General features: G+C 41.4%; 1 protein-coding gene across 1 annotated transcript in view; it reads left to right on the top strand.

Moving 5' to 3' along the window:
- Positions 1-8,934, top strand: part of LOC113569287 (NACHT, LRR and PYD domains-containing protein 3-like) — a 37,804-nt gene extending 28,870 nt beyond the window's left edge. Inside the window, exons 11-13 of the mRNA XM_081700467.1 lie at positions 7,252-7,346; positions 7,521-8,057; positions 8,748-8,934. Coding sequence (XP_081556593.1) covers positions 7,252-7,346; positions 7,521-8,057; positions 8,748-8,934 — 819 coding nt within the window. The remainder of the gene's footprint in view (positions 1-7,251; positions 7,347-7,520; positions 8,058-8,747) is intronic.
- Positions 8,935-14,235: the final 5,301 nt, after the last annotated feature.

Raw genomic sequence — 14,235 nt, 5'->3', positions numbered from 1 at the left:
CACTTGGAGTGCTTAATGTTACCACCAGATATTATTGCATTACAGTAGTCCAGTCTTGATGTAATAAATGCATGGACCATCTTTTCTGCATCATGTGAGGAGAATGTTTTGATTTAAATTGTGAATGTGCTCATTATACCAAGGTACTAATTTTTTGTCGCTAATGATTTTATTCTTAAGTGGACCAACATCATTAAAGGTGCACAGGAACACCACAAACAAAGCACACGGGGCAGAGCTGGGCAGAGATCTATTAATAATAAAGACAGAAACAAGGGCAATTAAATTCCAAACTTATATCATTCTAAAGGTCTGGAGTACCAAGAGCTGAGCAAAGAGAACAGTGCCCTCACTCAGCTGGTCCGGAAATACAGTTCAGCATTAACACACACTAACACTACACTAACACACACTAAGACTACACATGCTGAGGACCAGAAAATAACAGCGTGGCAGATTACCTAAGAACACTGTCTGATCCAAAACTGAGGTCCACCCTGACCGAGTACAGACTCAGTGACCACCGCCTGGCCATAGAGACCAGCAGACATAAACAGTCCTGTTTACCTGAAGAGCAGAGACTGTGTCAGCAGTACCAGGACTATAAGATCCAGACAAAGCTGCACTTTCTGAATAAATGTACAACATTTAGACAGATTAGAACTAAATTCTTTAAGAAAATTAGCCACGTATTCCCTGAGTTTAAAAACCTCCCTGATGAGGAGAAGCTGCCGTATGTGGTTGGTGAACATAAAGAGTTCAGCACACTGGCAGCGCTGTACGTTCACTCCTGCCACAGTCTGAGGGACAGTTAGTGACCGAGTCAGATACCAGAGACACAGAGACATTATTATTATTATTATTATTATTATTATTATTATTATTATTATTATAGTTATTATTATTATTATTATCGATATTATTATTATTGATATTATTATTATTATTATAGTTATTATTATTATTTTTGATATTATTATTATTGGTATTGGTATTATTATTATTATTGGTATTATTATTATTATTGGTATTATTATTATTATTGGTATTATTATTGGTATTGGTATTGGGTGTGTTGTAGTTCTATTATTATTGTTGTTGTTACTAATATTGTAAGCGGTTATAATATTGTTGTTGTCATCTGCTGTTAGTGTTAATGTCTTTATCAAAGCTTTGGCAAGAGAGAGGGAGATGCACACGGGGACCCAGACTCCTGATGGAGGGAGGGAGGGAGAGAGAGAGAGAGAGAGAGAGATGGAAGGAGGGCCACACTGTGACACAGACTCTGAATGGAGGGAGAGAGTCTCCATCTGGAGTCCTGGTCCCCTCCCTCTCTCTCCCTACATCCGTAGTCCCGTACGGCTCTCTCTCTCTCTCTCTCTCTCTCTCTCTCTCTCTCTCTCTCTCTCTCTCTCTCTCTCTCTCTCTACATCTGGACTTTGGGTCCCCAAGCAGCTCACCCTCTTTCTCCTTCTCCCTCTATTTCTTTCTCTCTCTCTCTCTCTCTCTCTCTCTCTCTCTCTCTCTCTTCCATTTGGAGTCTAGGTCGCCTCTCTCTCTCTCTCTCTCTCTCTCTCTCTCTCTCTCTCTCTCTCTTTCCATCTGGAGTCTGGGTCGCCTCTCTCGCTCTCTCTCTCTCTCTCTCTCTCTCTCTCTCTCTCTCTCTCTCTCTCTCCAGCCTCTTCTTCTACCTGAGGAGAACCATCTAAGTAAATATTTTCCATCTCTTGGTGTGATCTATATTCACTGGTATACAGCCTAGTTTAGAACTGTGCTGCTCTTCTACGAATCTCCACAGGATCTGAGAGTACAGTACCAGACTTCAAGGCATGTATCCATCTGCTCTGACCATGTTTATGCTCTAAACCAAAGAAAAACTTGGACAGAGAGTACATCTGTGTCACGTTCTGAAAAGGAGAACACACCAGAGCCCCCTGTGCCTGTACCCCAAGCAGGTCGGCTAGTTTTTTTTTTTTTTCTTTTTTACTTTAAGAGCCTCAATATCCTCCATTACAAATTGTGGAACCCAGCTGTTGGGAAGGGGCAGAGCCACGCCCCCAGACATGAAACAGCCACGCCCCCAGACATGACACAGCCACGCCCCCTGACATGACACAGCTACGCCCCCTGACATGACACAGCCACGCCCCATGACATGACACAGCCACACCCCCAGACATGGTGCTATTGTGACTAAGGAAGGCTTTACCTTCTCACTCTCTCAGCCAGTCTGCTTCATTCTGTCTATCACTATGAGTTTCTTGAGCAAAATCTACATCATTTCCTTTAAATTTGATTAACTGAAAAAACTGTGTTCTTTTATTCACATCCCTGGCCCCATTAAGTGTTGCCACAGCGCACACACTCATTTTGAAAATGAACATTAAATCTAAACAAAAAAGTGACACAAAATTTAAGCAATCTTCTTATCTTCATCGTTAAGTTGCAGGTTTAGATCAGTAAAACCTTCCTCCTATAAATTGCTTCTCAAACACTGTAAAGACTGTATAAAACCTGCCAGATCTGGAAAGTCCTCTTCCACCCGAACCCCTTTTGCATGTTTTGTATTTTCAAAGAATGTTCTGATCATTTTCAAAGTACACATTTCTCGAGGTCCACAGGGCTGTTAATACAAGGAAACGTTTCTTTCCTGATATCCTTCTGACACACAGGTAAACAGGAATGGAAAATACCTCCTGCAGCTCTGTCAAAATCTGGGTCTGTACATTGTCAACAGTAGGTTATGAGGCGACTCTTTGGGGAGATCCACCTTTTGCTCACCTCTTAGCAATACAGTGGATTACATGATAACAGTACATTCTCTCTCAGTACATTCACTGTAAAGCTACTAACCCCTCTGTCTGATCACAGCCACATCACTGTGTTCATTAATAGGACAGAGACTAGCAGTGCTGCACCCACACTGACCAGTCAGCTGTTTAATACCAGGAGACGATACAGATGGGCCCAAAACAGCACAGAGGAGTTCCAGAAAGCAATCAACTCTCAAGAAATTCAAACACTTTTAGACACATTTCTTGAACACTCTTAATAAATCTAAATAAGAAGAATTGGCTTTTCAAAACACATATTGGATAACACATGTTAAATCACTTTATAATCAATTACTCAAAAATACAAGACCTGAACAAAAGCATATAACTGAAAAATGTAATATATTAGAACTACGAATAAAGGACTTCTAGAATCCCTTGGACTCACCCATTACTGAGCAGGAACTTAGAAATCAAATTTCTACTCTTAAAACAAAAAAAAAACAAGTGGGTCTGATGGCATTTGAAATGAAATGATTAAACACCCAAGTAAAAAAATCCTGAAAAAGACCAAAACCATCATTTTCCAAAAAGAGCCAGATCTCAGGCAAACACACCACACAAGTTTCACATTATGAACACAAACACTAGAAATCTGTACAAATTACAATTACTCAGGATTAAAGATTAGTTCAACTGGAAACTTCAATCCTCTGGTTGTCTAAACACTAGAGTCCCTCATTGTTCATACGCCGACTGAAGATGCATTTACCTGAACATTAGTTTTGCACTTATTAAAATGTTTTAATTGCATTTATGAAATGCTATTGTGTTATGCACAACAAAGTCACTCTGGATAAGAGAGTCTGCTAAACACCTTAAATGTTAATGTAAATATGTATGTTACAATTTCAGAATTAATGGTGACCAATTCAGGAATTCAGAGGATATGCACCATTAGTTAATATATTATTAAAATTACAGCTTTACTAATCCTGGCTCCTAATAGTCTTTGTGAACCTGTTAAAATAATTAAAAAGTGTAGCCATACAAATTATTTGTTAAACAGTAACAAACAGCAGCTATAGTTTCTAAATTACTTGTCATATAAAAATTATCTGTAGCATTTTACAGCCGCTAAAGTGAAAACTATTCAATATACACGAATATCTATAAATGTCTGTAGGCCATTTATAAACAACACACTTTCAAGTAAACTTATCATTTTAAGTTGTCTGTTAAGAAATGTATAAATGACTTGGTAATAATTAATAAAACATGTTGGAGCCCCTTATCTAAAGTTGCAAAACATCTCAATATATAGACATTTACAAAGGTTGGTAAACATTACTATTGTAAGTATGAAGTACTGGCTGTAACACATTTTATTATTTCCCTGCCTCCATAAAATGACAGAGATAATAACACCATCTAAAGGATCTGACCAAAATTTACCAAAAAGACAAGAAAGGAGCAACAGTATTTTGTTCTGTATAGTACTAGGAACAGAGGTTAATAACTGTTTAATCATCACTATTTGCTGTACTTCACCTTGAATTTCACTAATGTGACACTAATGAAGAACCCTGAATTACATGACAATTCAGAATGACTATACATTAATATATTTATAACACATTTGAAATTGTATTTCAGCTTTATTTGATTGTCTCACATAAACAGTAAAATACACACATTAAAAAAGACTTAATGTCTTCAGACTAATGTGCTTGTTAATAAATATGCATAGCAGGACTTCTTGCCAAGATCATGAATAAATCTTCCTAGAGGGCCATTATGGTGTGTTTTTTTGCTAACCATTCATACCATTCTATTACTGTCCAGTGATCCTTTAACAGCTCCTCTGTCCAGTTGCTTTTAAACCTCCAAACAGTTTCCTTGTATGTTCTCCAGGCCCTCTCTATATGCTGGGTGTGAGCCCCTGTAGGAGCATCCATGTATGATATACTGTGGTTAACTGTGTAATGTCTGTAGCCAAGCTGAGACAGAGCCTGCCGGTAGACACGCCACTCACCACTGAGGATTGTGGATCCCCTCCTTACATGCCAAATGATAAGTGGCACTAGTTCCCTTCTGGACCTTCTCTGAACTAGGTGAAGAACTGGCTCTCTTTGTTTAGTGTGGACAGTATTTTCACCCAGCATCCCAGAGACCCACTGCCTCCTTCACAACACCCCAGCCATCCACCCTCTTCCATACTGTGTAACATAAAAAGTAAAGCATTAATACATTAATTAAGAACTATTAACAAGATGAAAGAATTAAAGGTATGAAGCATGAAGACTTGTATGTCCATTATACATTATTAAGACTATACAAAATTCTATACCCACATAAAAGATGCACCTGCATTTCTTCTATGCCTGAAGTTACTCTCATCTATGACAGTGAACTGTCTGCATCCTCCTTTCCTTCTTCTGAGTTCTTCCATCGCCACCACACAAGCCTCTCTCACTTTCTTAGACAACTTTGACAAGAAACTTGAGAAAACCTGAAGGGACATAATGGTGCTAAATTGATTAAATAACTGAATAAATGGATTTAACACTTAGTAAGATATTGAATGTACTCAGTAAAATTGTAAAGTTTATTTGTTAATTAAATTAATTTGGTCATGTGAACTGCTCTGGTTATTTTGCTTCTTTTAATCAAACAATTTACTTGATTTGAATAAAACCAATTAACCTGCTCGTTACACATGGATGTTTGCGGTTGCACCATTAAAATATTTCCACACTGCAGAAAGTATCTAGATGTGCTGAACAAAAATCTGTTTGATTACAGTTCAAATGGCCACTCAGTCCACACTTGTTGTATAAAGTAAGACATATAAGCCTGCGTGTGTTAGCTGCTCCCACCTGTACGTTGTATATTAAAGTTACACTAAAACGTCTAAGTAAGCTCGTTAGTCTACCATTCACATCAGTCCCAGCAGTCGCTGTTGTGTAGTTTCATTTTATGATGACAAAGATCGCATTTAATCTCTTTGTAGTACTTTCTTATTTTGCAGCCACTTTATAAATTTTAAATGTTTCCTTTTTTATTTTTTTCTTCGGCATTTTGGTCCAATTAAAACCGGATGTGTCCCCTTTACATTTGTTATAGTGGAATTTATGGCATTCCAGATTCTCATCGAGTGTACAAGATTTTAAACTTAACAATGCAATGAGTAATACATCCAAATATTTTTATATATTGTGTATTCTTATATTCAGCAGACATATTCATATTTTCTGGACAAACAGCTCTTTGTGAATTTCATATAAACCATCAACAGTAAAGGTGGAGCGTTCGTGGACGTTGGAGTTCATTCAGGTCTGCGCCTCTAATGAGGAGACGCCGGTACAGGTGTGTTTGGAGTCGGATGACAGTGGAGTCGGATGACAGTGGAGATCAGCACAGCACCTGACGCTCGTCCTCACAGTACACAAAGAAGAAGAGAGTTCACAGTTCAGAGAGAAAACCAGGGCAAAAATCATCAAAAAACAAAACAAAACAGCCAAGACACTGGAGAGAAATACAGATGGAGAGGCTGGAACAGGTCAATGCTGTACTGTACTGTAGCTACAGTGCAGCTAAACTAGCGTTAGCTAGAAATCAACATTAGCAGATGTGTTTTCAGTAGCTTTCTTGAATACTAACATTAGTGGGTTATGCTTGAACAACGCCATGATAGTTCACCGTCTTTATGACCTTTAGTACATTTTATTCAGTATGAGTGGAATCTGAACACATCCGCTTTGTTAGATTACTCTGAAAGAAAGCTGTCGTACGTTAGCCAACTAGCTAGTAAACTAGCGCGACTGGAAAAGGTGCCGAACACCAGCTGACTGTCTCCGGATTACAGTGGAGATCAGCACAGCCGGTTTCTCCTGTTGTTTGAAGTTTAGCCCTTCGATCCGTTTTCGGTAGGTTTTACGCTCTGGTTCTTTACCTGGCTTTTATTCCCCGTCTACGTACGTCAAGAATGTAAAAGTGAGATTTAATGGGCGAAATTAGCAGGCACAACCGACCGACCGAGCTAGCTCGCTAAATCGGTCGCTCGTCTCGGTCATTTATGTGTAAAATACAGAGTGTCTGACTGTCTGGCTAGATGACATTAAAATGGCTGATTAAACACACCCAGTTAGCTTGCATGCGTGTCCGAAGTGGTGCTTCACAACTCGAGATCGACCGTATTGCTGTTTTGTCTGTATTGTATGTATTGCAGACGTGCAGCGGTGTACCGCGTTCATTGTAAGTGTTCACTAAGCAAACCGTGACCGTGTCGGTACGATTCTATATGTGGCACTGATGTGTGTGTTCTTCTTTCTACAGTTTGGGTATCGACTAGGGATTCAACTAAGTAGCCTGTCAAAGATTTATGCGTGCGCATGTCGTATTTTGTCTCCACAGACGTGCGTGCGCACGATGTCTCTTCCTCTCGTTACCTTTTGGACAGAATTGGACTGCTCAGTGGCCCAGCGTCAGCCACTTTGTCCAGGCCGTGTGCCTGGCGCTTTGTCCACTTCACCTGGCCAGTCAGACCATCGTCGGGGTCAGGGTGAACAGGTGGGTTGTTGTCATGAGGAGGGACTACAGTGTCATCTAGGACGTAGTCCTCAGCAGCCCCGGCCTCATGGCCCAGACCCGTATTCAACTTTTTGAGTTGAATCAGCAGACACTGGCCCACTGCTGAGTTTACCGGGTTTTATATTGACCTTATTAGCACTGTGGACTATAAAGGCTGAGCACTAATAGGCTGGGCTGCATTTTTCGTTACGGGTACAATGCCAGGAACAAAAAGCAGGAACAGGATGTTCTGCGCCTGAGCGTTGGCCAGTCCAACACTCCCATGTTGGCCCTGAAACCTCGCCCTCCCGCGCTGAGTAAGCTCCCAGAGCGTCTGACTCACGAGCACCCTGCTTTTGACCTTAACATCCAGCAGGATGTGTCTGGGCAGGCTTCTCAGCGTGTCCGAGGCCAGCCTCCTCTTCCTCCTGGTGATACCCCGAGGAGCTCTGGTCCGGAAGGAGATGCGGCTTCTGCCACCATCGCCCCTGCCGCACTGGCCGGGCCCGAAGTACTCCAGAGCGTGGTGTTGGAAGAAAAAGGCAGAGGCCTCTGCTGCCACTGCCCATGGACAGGCCGTCCCCCCCGAAGCGGCGCAGGCACGAACACCAGGCCTGCAAAGCCAAGACCAAACAGTTTGGCCACAGCAGGTTTCGTGGGGTGCACTTCTTCATGGCAGCAGCGGGGAAGACTGAGGAGATGCTGGACAGGGTCAGTGATCTGCTGACCACCCCACTCACCCCTTTGTAAATAGTACATAGTTTTATATTTATTCCAATTTTCATTATTCATTCTATGTGTTGTGAATGAGCACTTCAATATTATATTATACGTCACAAAGTGAATGAGCACTGACTTATTCTGCTTTGTACTTCACAAAGTGAATGGGCACCGATTTTAAACCACTTTATTAAAGTGAATAACTTGTTGGTAATTAGACACATTCTTACGAAAAATGCACTTATTTTGATATTATTTATTTGAGGAACAATAAACAAGTACTATTCAAAGTTCAGTTTCCTGTATATAAATGACTCGTTAAATTAATTCAATTAACATTCAATTAAGTCAGCATTATTATTATTATTATTATTATTATTATTATTATTATTATTATTATTAATCTTATTGTTGAATGAACATCCACTTTTAACAATATATATATATATATATATATATATAATAATGGGATATATATTTTTTAAATGTGGAAAAACAATATGAAGACAATAAAATTGACATTCTGTTGAATGTCTGAATTTTTGCATGGAATCCTGATCATGATTAAAAAGATAAAAAAAAAAACAGTCTAACAACATGAAACACATGACTACTTGACATGCATGCGCAACTGCACATGGCTCCTTAACATGCGAAACAACCTGACCCTCTATCCCATAGTCTCGCCTCCTTCCCGGAGAGGTCACAGAGATCACCTGGGACCGGAATGTTGGCAGATTCTGTGTTCTGGGTGAACCGTGGGTCCGGGAACACTGGAGAGGGTGCAGATGAGATTGCATGCCGCCGAAAGGGCCATGGTGGGTGCGAAATGGTTCTGGAGGGGCCCTGGACTGGCCACAGAGAATGACCACTGGTAACAGTTAGATAATCTCCACCTGCCCCCAATGAGCTCTGTGCCTTATAGTCCCTATGACCTTGTCGCCCCTTGTCGTTCTGTCGCCCCTTGTCTGGTATTCTCTGCCTTACTTCATTGTTCTCACATGTTTTTCTCATTTGTAATTGTGTATATATACCTTGTGTTTGTGTATATACGTATATATACTGTGTTCGTATTGTGTATATACACAACCTATGTATATACTGAGGTAATAAAAAGAGTGATTATAGGGAATAGAGGTTTTTAACATTGAATTAGACATATTAATAACATAAAACATAAGGGAGTATAGAGATTCTGTGTCCTCTCAGTGTAACGCGAGTGCCGAAGGGTGTGGTGCAGGATGCACAGACTCTCGACGTGGACAAACATTTATTTACATAGAACATAAAGACTATAGTGGCATTCCCATATAACACAAACAGTGAACATAGAGACACTTAACACTAACAATTTTTAACATTAACACAAGCTAGACAAACACGGTTACGAATGTTACATTTAGATATTAACTCACGAACAACATGCTGCATCAACGATGACCAACAACACTGCACACACTGATGCAGGTTTAAATACACAAAGACAAACAAGGTGCAGGTGTGTGCAGGCGTGGATACAAACAAAGATCCACTCGCTGCACGTGGCGGGCCAAACCATGTGACTTGCGAGAGGCGAACGTTCTGTTAGAGAACCCCCTCCCAAGGGGCGCGGTTCCCGACGCATCCTTCCAGTGAATGCGAGTCTCAGGACGCCGTGTAAATGTACACACAAGCAGCCGCCTGGGAGAAAGGCAGCTTCTCTGTCTCTCTCAGGGCAGTCCGGTATGCCCCCAACAATGTTATGCCTGTAGATGTAGAAAAGTTGTAAACACAAACAAACAATAGCGCCCACACACAAACATATAAGGCGCTGTGACATGGTGCCCGCTGTCTGCGCAGGCACCTTGTACGTGTCCGGGGCCTCAATGGACATGTGGGGGTGCACGTCCACCCCGGTTCCAGACATGCTACCTGCCCCAACGGTCCTCCACTCGCCTGCCACTCTAGGAGCATCCCAGCGACGGTTTGCCTCCTGGGCTTTGAGCAGACCCCTCCAGTCTCGCTGGTGAGTCCACTGAAGGGAAGGGACATGGGCTTCAGCTCTGCCCACTGGAGATCCCGATGGGTCCACCCAACTGCCCTCTTTCTGGTTGTGGTGCATTTCGGTCTTCCTCGGCCCAGGCTCAAGGCCCCCCCCAAGAAATTCTTGGGGGTGTACCCCTCCACTTCCGGGGTGGACATAGACACCAGTCATGGTCCTCTCCCCAATCTGCTGGGATCCAGGCAGCAGGGCGGGGGTGCCTACGCATCTCCCGCTAGGAAGTCTGTCTTTAGCTGAAGGACCTGGCATCCTGTGGTGGTTGGTCATACTGTACCACGTTGGTCCGAGTGCCGAAGGGCGTAGAGCAGAGCGTAGACTCTCTCGACGTGGACAAACATTTATTTACATAAAATGTAAAGACTATAGTGGCACTCCCGTGTAACACAAACAGTGAACATAGAGACACTTAACACTTAACAATTTTTAACGTTAACACAAGGTAGACAAAAATGGTTACGAATGTTACATTTTGACATTAACTCACGCAACTCCTGCTAGGAAGTCCGTCATTTGCCGAGGGAGTAAGAGTCCTGTGGTGGTTGGTCATTCTGTAATGTTGCTGCTGGCCTGAGCACCGTAAGGCATGGGCCAGGACACACAGACTACCTTGACTTTGTGAAACATTTATTAACATTAAGCATGGAAAACACAAGTGGCAATCACATACAACTATAACAGTGAACATTATTAAACATTCAACATATCAAGCTGAACTCAGAGGCCTTCAGATGTCTCTGCAGATTTGCTAGCTAGGTGATAAATAATGAAAATGCCTCAGAGAGAGAGAGATAGAGAGAGATGGAACGAGAGAGAGAATGGACTCAATAAATCTCTCAGTCCATGCTTTTACTATTACTAGTTAATTACTTTTCAGTTCCTACTCTAGGTCCACTTCAGACAGTGCACCATTTGTGTATAGCATCTAGCACCAAGGGCTTATTGAGCTGGTCCTTTCTAAGTTATGAAAGCTCCATCGATGAGACTGGCTGTGTGCTGGGCTGGTGACATAGATGGAAAACTGTATTGTTTTTGTCATGGTTTTAAAAATGATGCGCAGTGAAATGTACTCCTGGGTCAAATTGCTTAGCTATAGTATGAATCATCTGATTAGGACCCAGATAAGTCAAAACAATGACTTGGGCAAGTGTTTAGGGCTCTATGTCTCTGGTGATAAATATGTGCGTCAGCCCATTTAACAGTGTGTCTGTAGCTTTTCATTAACTTTTTATTGCTTATTGGTCACTGTGTATTGCCTTTTCTTACTATTCAGTTTGAAATATCAACAAATAGGACAGAACAAAACATTATCTTTATGCTATGGTCAACTAGTGTTACTGGCAAACCCAAAGAAATTGGTTAGAGTGGGGATGGTTTTGAAGTCATATCAGCAAAAATTAGCATAACAGATGATTGTAACTTTGGGATTCGCCTGTCTACTGAACTTTTGGATGAAGAAGTCACGGAGCTGCTCTCTCAGTAGGACTCAGCTCTGAGTCTCTCTCCTTAAATGTCAGATATCTTTTCTTCAGTAATTTGTGGTCTTTAGCGTGGCTCCCTTAATTACAGCTATAATAGTGTACATGCCAGCTGTGTTGAATCGCACAACGATGTCAGAATCTGGCACAATTTAACTGTGGAACTAGGTGGAGAGAATCTGACTAGCAGTACATTGGTAAGGTTTGATGCATATCCCAAGATAAGTCATAAAGCCTTGAATAAAGATGAAGGCTAAGACAGCAAAAGTTATGTAATTCTTCAAACATGAATACTAAACGTACAATTCTGGCAAACCATGTCAATTACAATCCATTATACTGATGTGTTTATTTGATTCACTGGAAGACAACGAGTGACTTGTGTTTGGAACATAGTCTTCCTTCCCAAAGTTATACTGACTTCTTATACTTACATTTTTTAAACATGTACAGACAATTTTATTCCCTGGAAAGTAACATATACACAAACAGACAGACACACACAAACACACATATATCAGATATTTTGTCAACTTTCAAATATAAAAGGCACAGCACTATTTTCAAATATAACAGTGTACTGTTTTTATTTTAGTTCTGCACAAAGAGCATACAGCATGTATGTGTATATACGTGTACACGTGTGTGTTCAACTGTGTTATACACAATGCTGCAGTGGCCTGCTCTGCTTCAGCTTGCTCTTTACTGTGCTACACTTGACAGAGAGCTTTTCATGCTGCCTCTTGAGAATGTCTAGTTGGCTCTGCAGGTCCTCGCATGCATCCTTCACCTTCTCAAAATCCTGGAGCAGCTTCTTGTTTCTCAGCAGGCTGCAGCGCTGGCACAGGCGCAGATTGTCTGCACGCAGCTTGTCTTTAGTTATCATTACCCCTGCCAGAGCTTTCCGCTTGTTGCCGATCATTGCCTTTATCTTGGCCAGATTGGCTAGTTTGGCCTGGATCTCCAGCTCCACAAAGTTGATCGTTTCTTTGAGATGTGACTGGAACTGAGAGTGGAGGTACACAATACTGAGATTATTTTCTATGCCTTCAGGACTCTACTGTACAATACATCTTCCCATCCTACTCCGTGGCAATAAATTTACTGCATTTTCAGTTTTAAATGTGGGCTCGAAATTTCCAAGTTTTGTGGTGGGATTTATGGGATGGGTCTTGTTATGTTTTCAAGTCTACTTGACAGTTCCATGGCTATCTAAAAAATCAACAGAAGTTGCACCCACATTAGTCTTAATCTACTGAGTTTAATAGGACGTCATACCTCTCTAGTGCTGGTAATTCCTTTCTTTATTTGAATAACCTCCTCTTCATACTCCAAGATCATAGTCTTATAATTCTCATTTTCAAATTTCAGTTTTTCAGCCTTTGTCCTCTCCTCCAGTTCTCCAATAGCTTCTTCCCGGCTTTGTACCCTCATCTGCAGCGCAAGGTTCCGTATTTTTGCAGCAGTGAGCTTATTCTCCGTCTTCTGCTCAGCTGCAAGGAGCCGTTTCACCTCAACAAGAGCTGCCCGCTTTCCCAGCCGCCGGGCGAGAGCCGCAAGGAGTACTTCTTGCATCATCATGATGAAGGCTTGATATTCACAGTCCCACTGCTTCTTCTTCTCCTGGCACCGGGGCCGGAGTTCTTCAACTTGCTGCTGGTAGAGCTGTGATTTGCACTGCCACTGCAACTTTAGGTCCTCTAGAATTTTTAGCTGGTCCTGGTAGCCATGGCGACTCCGCCTTGTACACACAGGCATTGGCACGTTTTCCCTTTCCAACCAGTCAGCTATTATCATCTGCTGCTCGCTGTTCAACTGGCAGAGTTCATCCCTTTCTGACAGGAGGTTCTGCAGAAGCGCTTGGTGTTCCTTATACTCAGCTTCAAGATTATATCTCTCCATCTCCAGCTGCTCTTTGGAAGCTTCACTGTCATGACATCCATCCAGACCAGTGTTCTGCAGCTGCTCATATGAGCCTAAATTTACGGGGCAGAGTTATACTAAAGAATCATCCAGTTCTATTAATTAACAGATGGCAACAGCTGATTTTGCCATCTTGAAATTGAGCTATGTTCAGATGAGAAGGCTCAGTTTAAAAATATATTACGACTCTTCATATGAAACCATGTGTTAAAAACCAACAGGAATGAATTGCCATGTAATTTTCTCTAGAATGTATAGACTTTATAGTTCTTTACCTTTTTTTCTCTGAAATGGTAGTGGATGGCTACCATTGATTGGAGGTAGAACAAGTGGAGCAAAATGTGTGCTGTCTCTAGTTTCTGGACTGTGCACACCCACATCAAGAGCCTAAACAAAGTATACAAGGTATTTTTCACACAAGAATCTACATACTGACACACAAGCACACATAACCATACACAACCTTCCATCATAGCCAAACAACTTTTTATTAAAATGTACTAAAAATGTATTTCTATTTGTTTCTTTCTTGAGGCAGCAGTACAAATATTTTTAAGGTATCCCATATAATTTAAAGATTCAAAAACACATGCGCCTTCATTTCAGCATTTAAATAAAATGTGTATACACGTACCTGAACGTTGTTTGCTTTCTGAGCACTGTGGTTTGGTCTTATTGGTGGCAGCTTTGTGCAGCCCCTTTTCCTCTTTTCCATATCTACTGGCGCCTC

This window comes from Electrophorus electricus, chromosome 1, assembly GCF_041902795.1.
Source record: "Electrophorus electricus isolate QZ-2024a chromosome 1, ASM4190279v1, whole genome shotgun sequence".
Lineage (NCBI taxonomy): Eukaryota > Metazoa > Chordata > Actinopteri > Gymnotiformes > Gymnotidae > Electrophorus > Electrophorus electricus.
The sequence above is the reverse complement of the archived record's forward strand: the minus strand, read 5'-3'. Positions and strand labels throughout refer to the sequence as shown.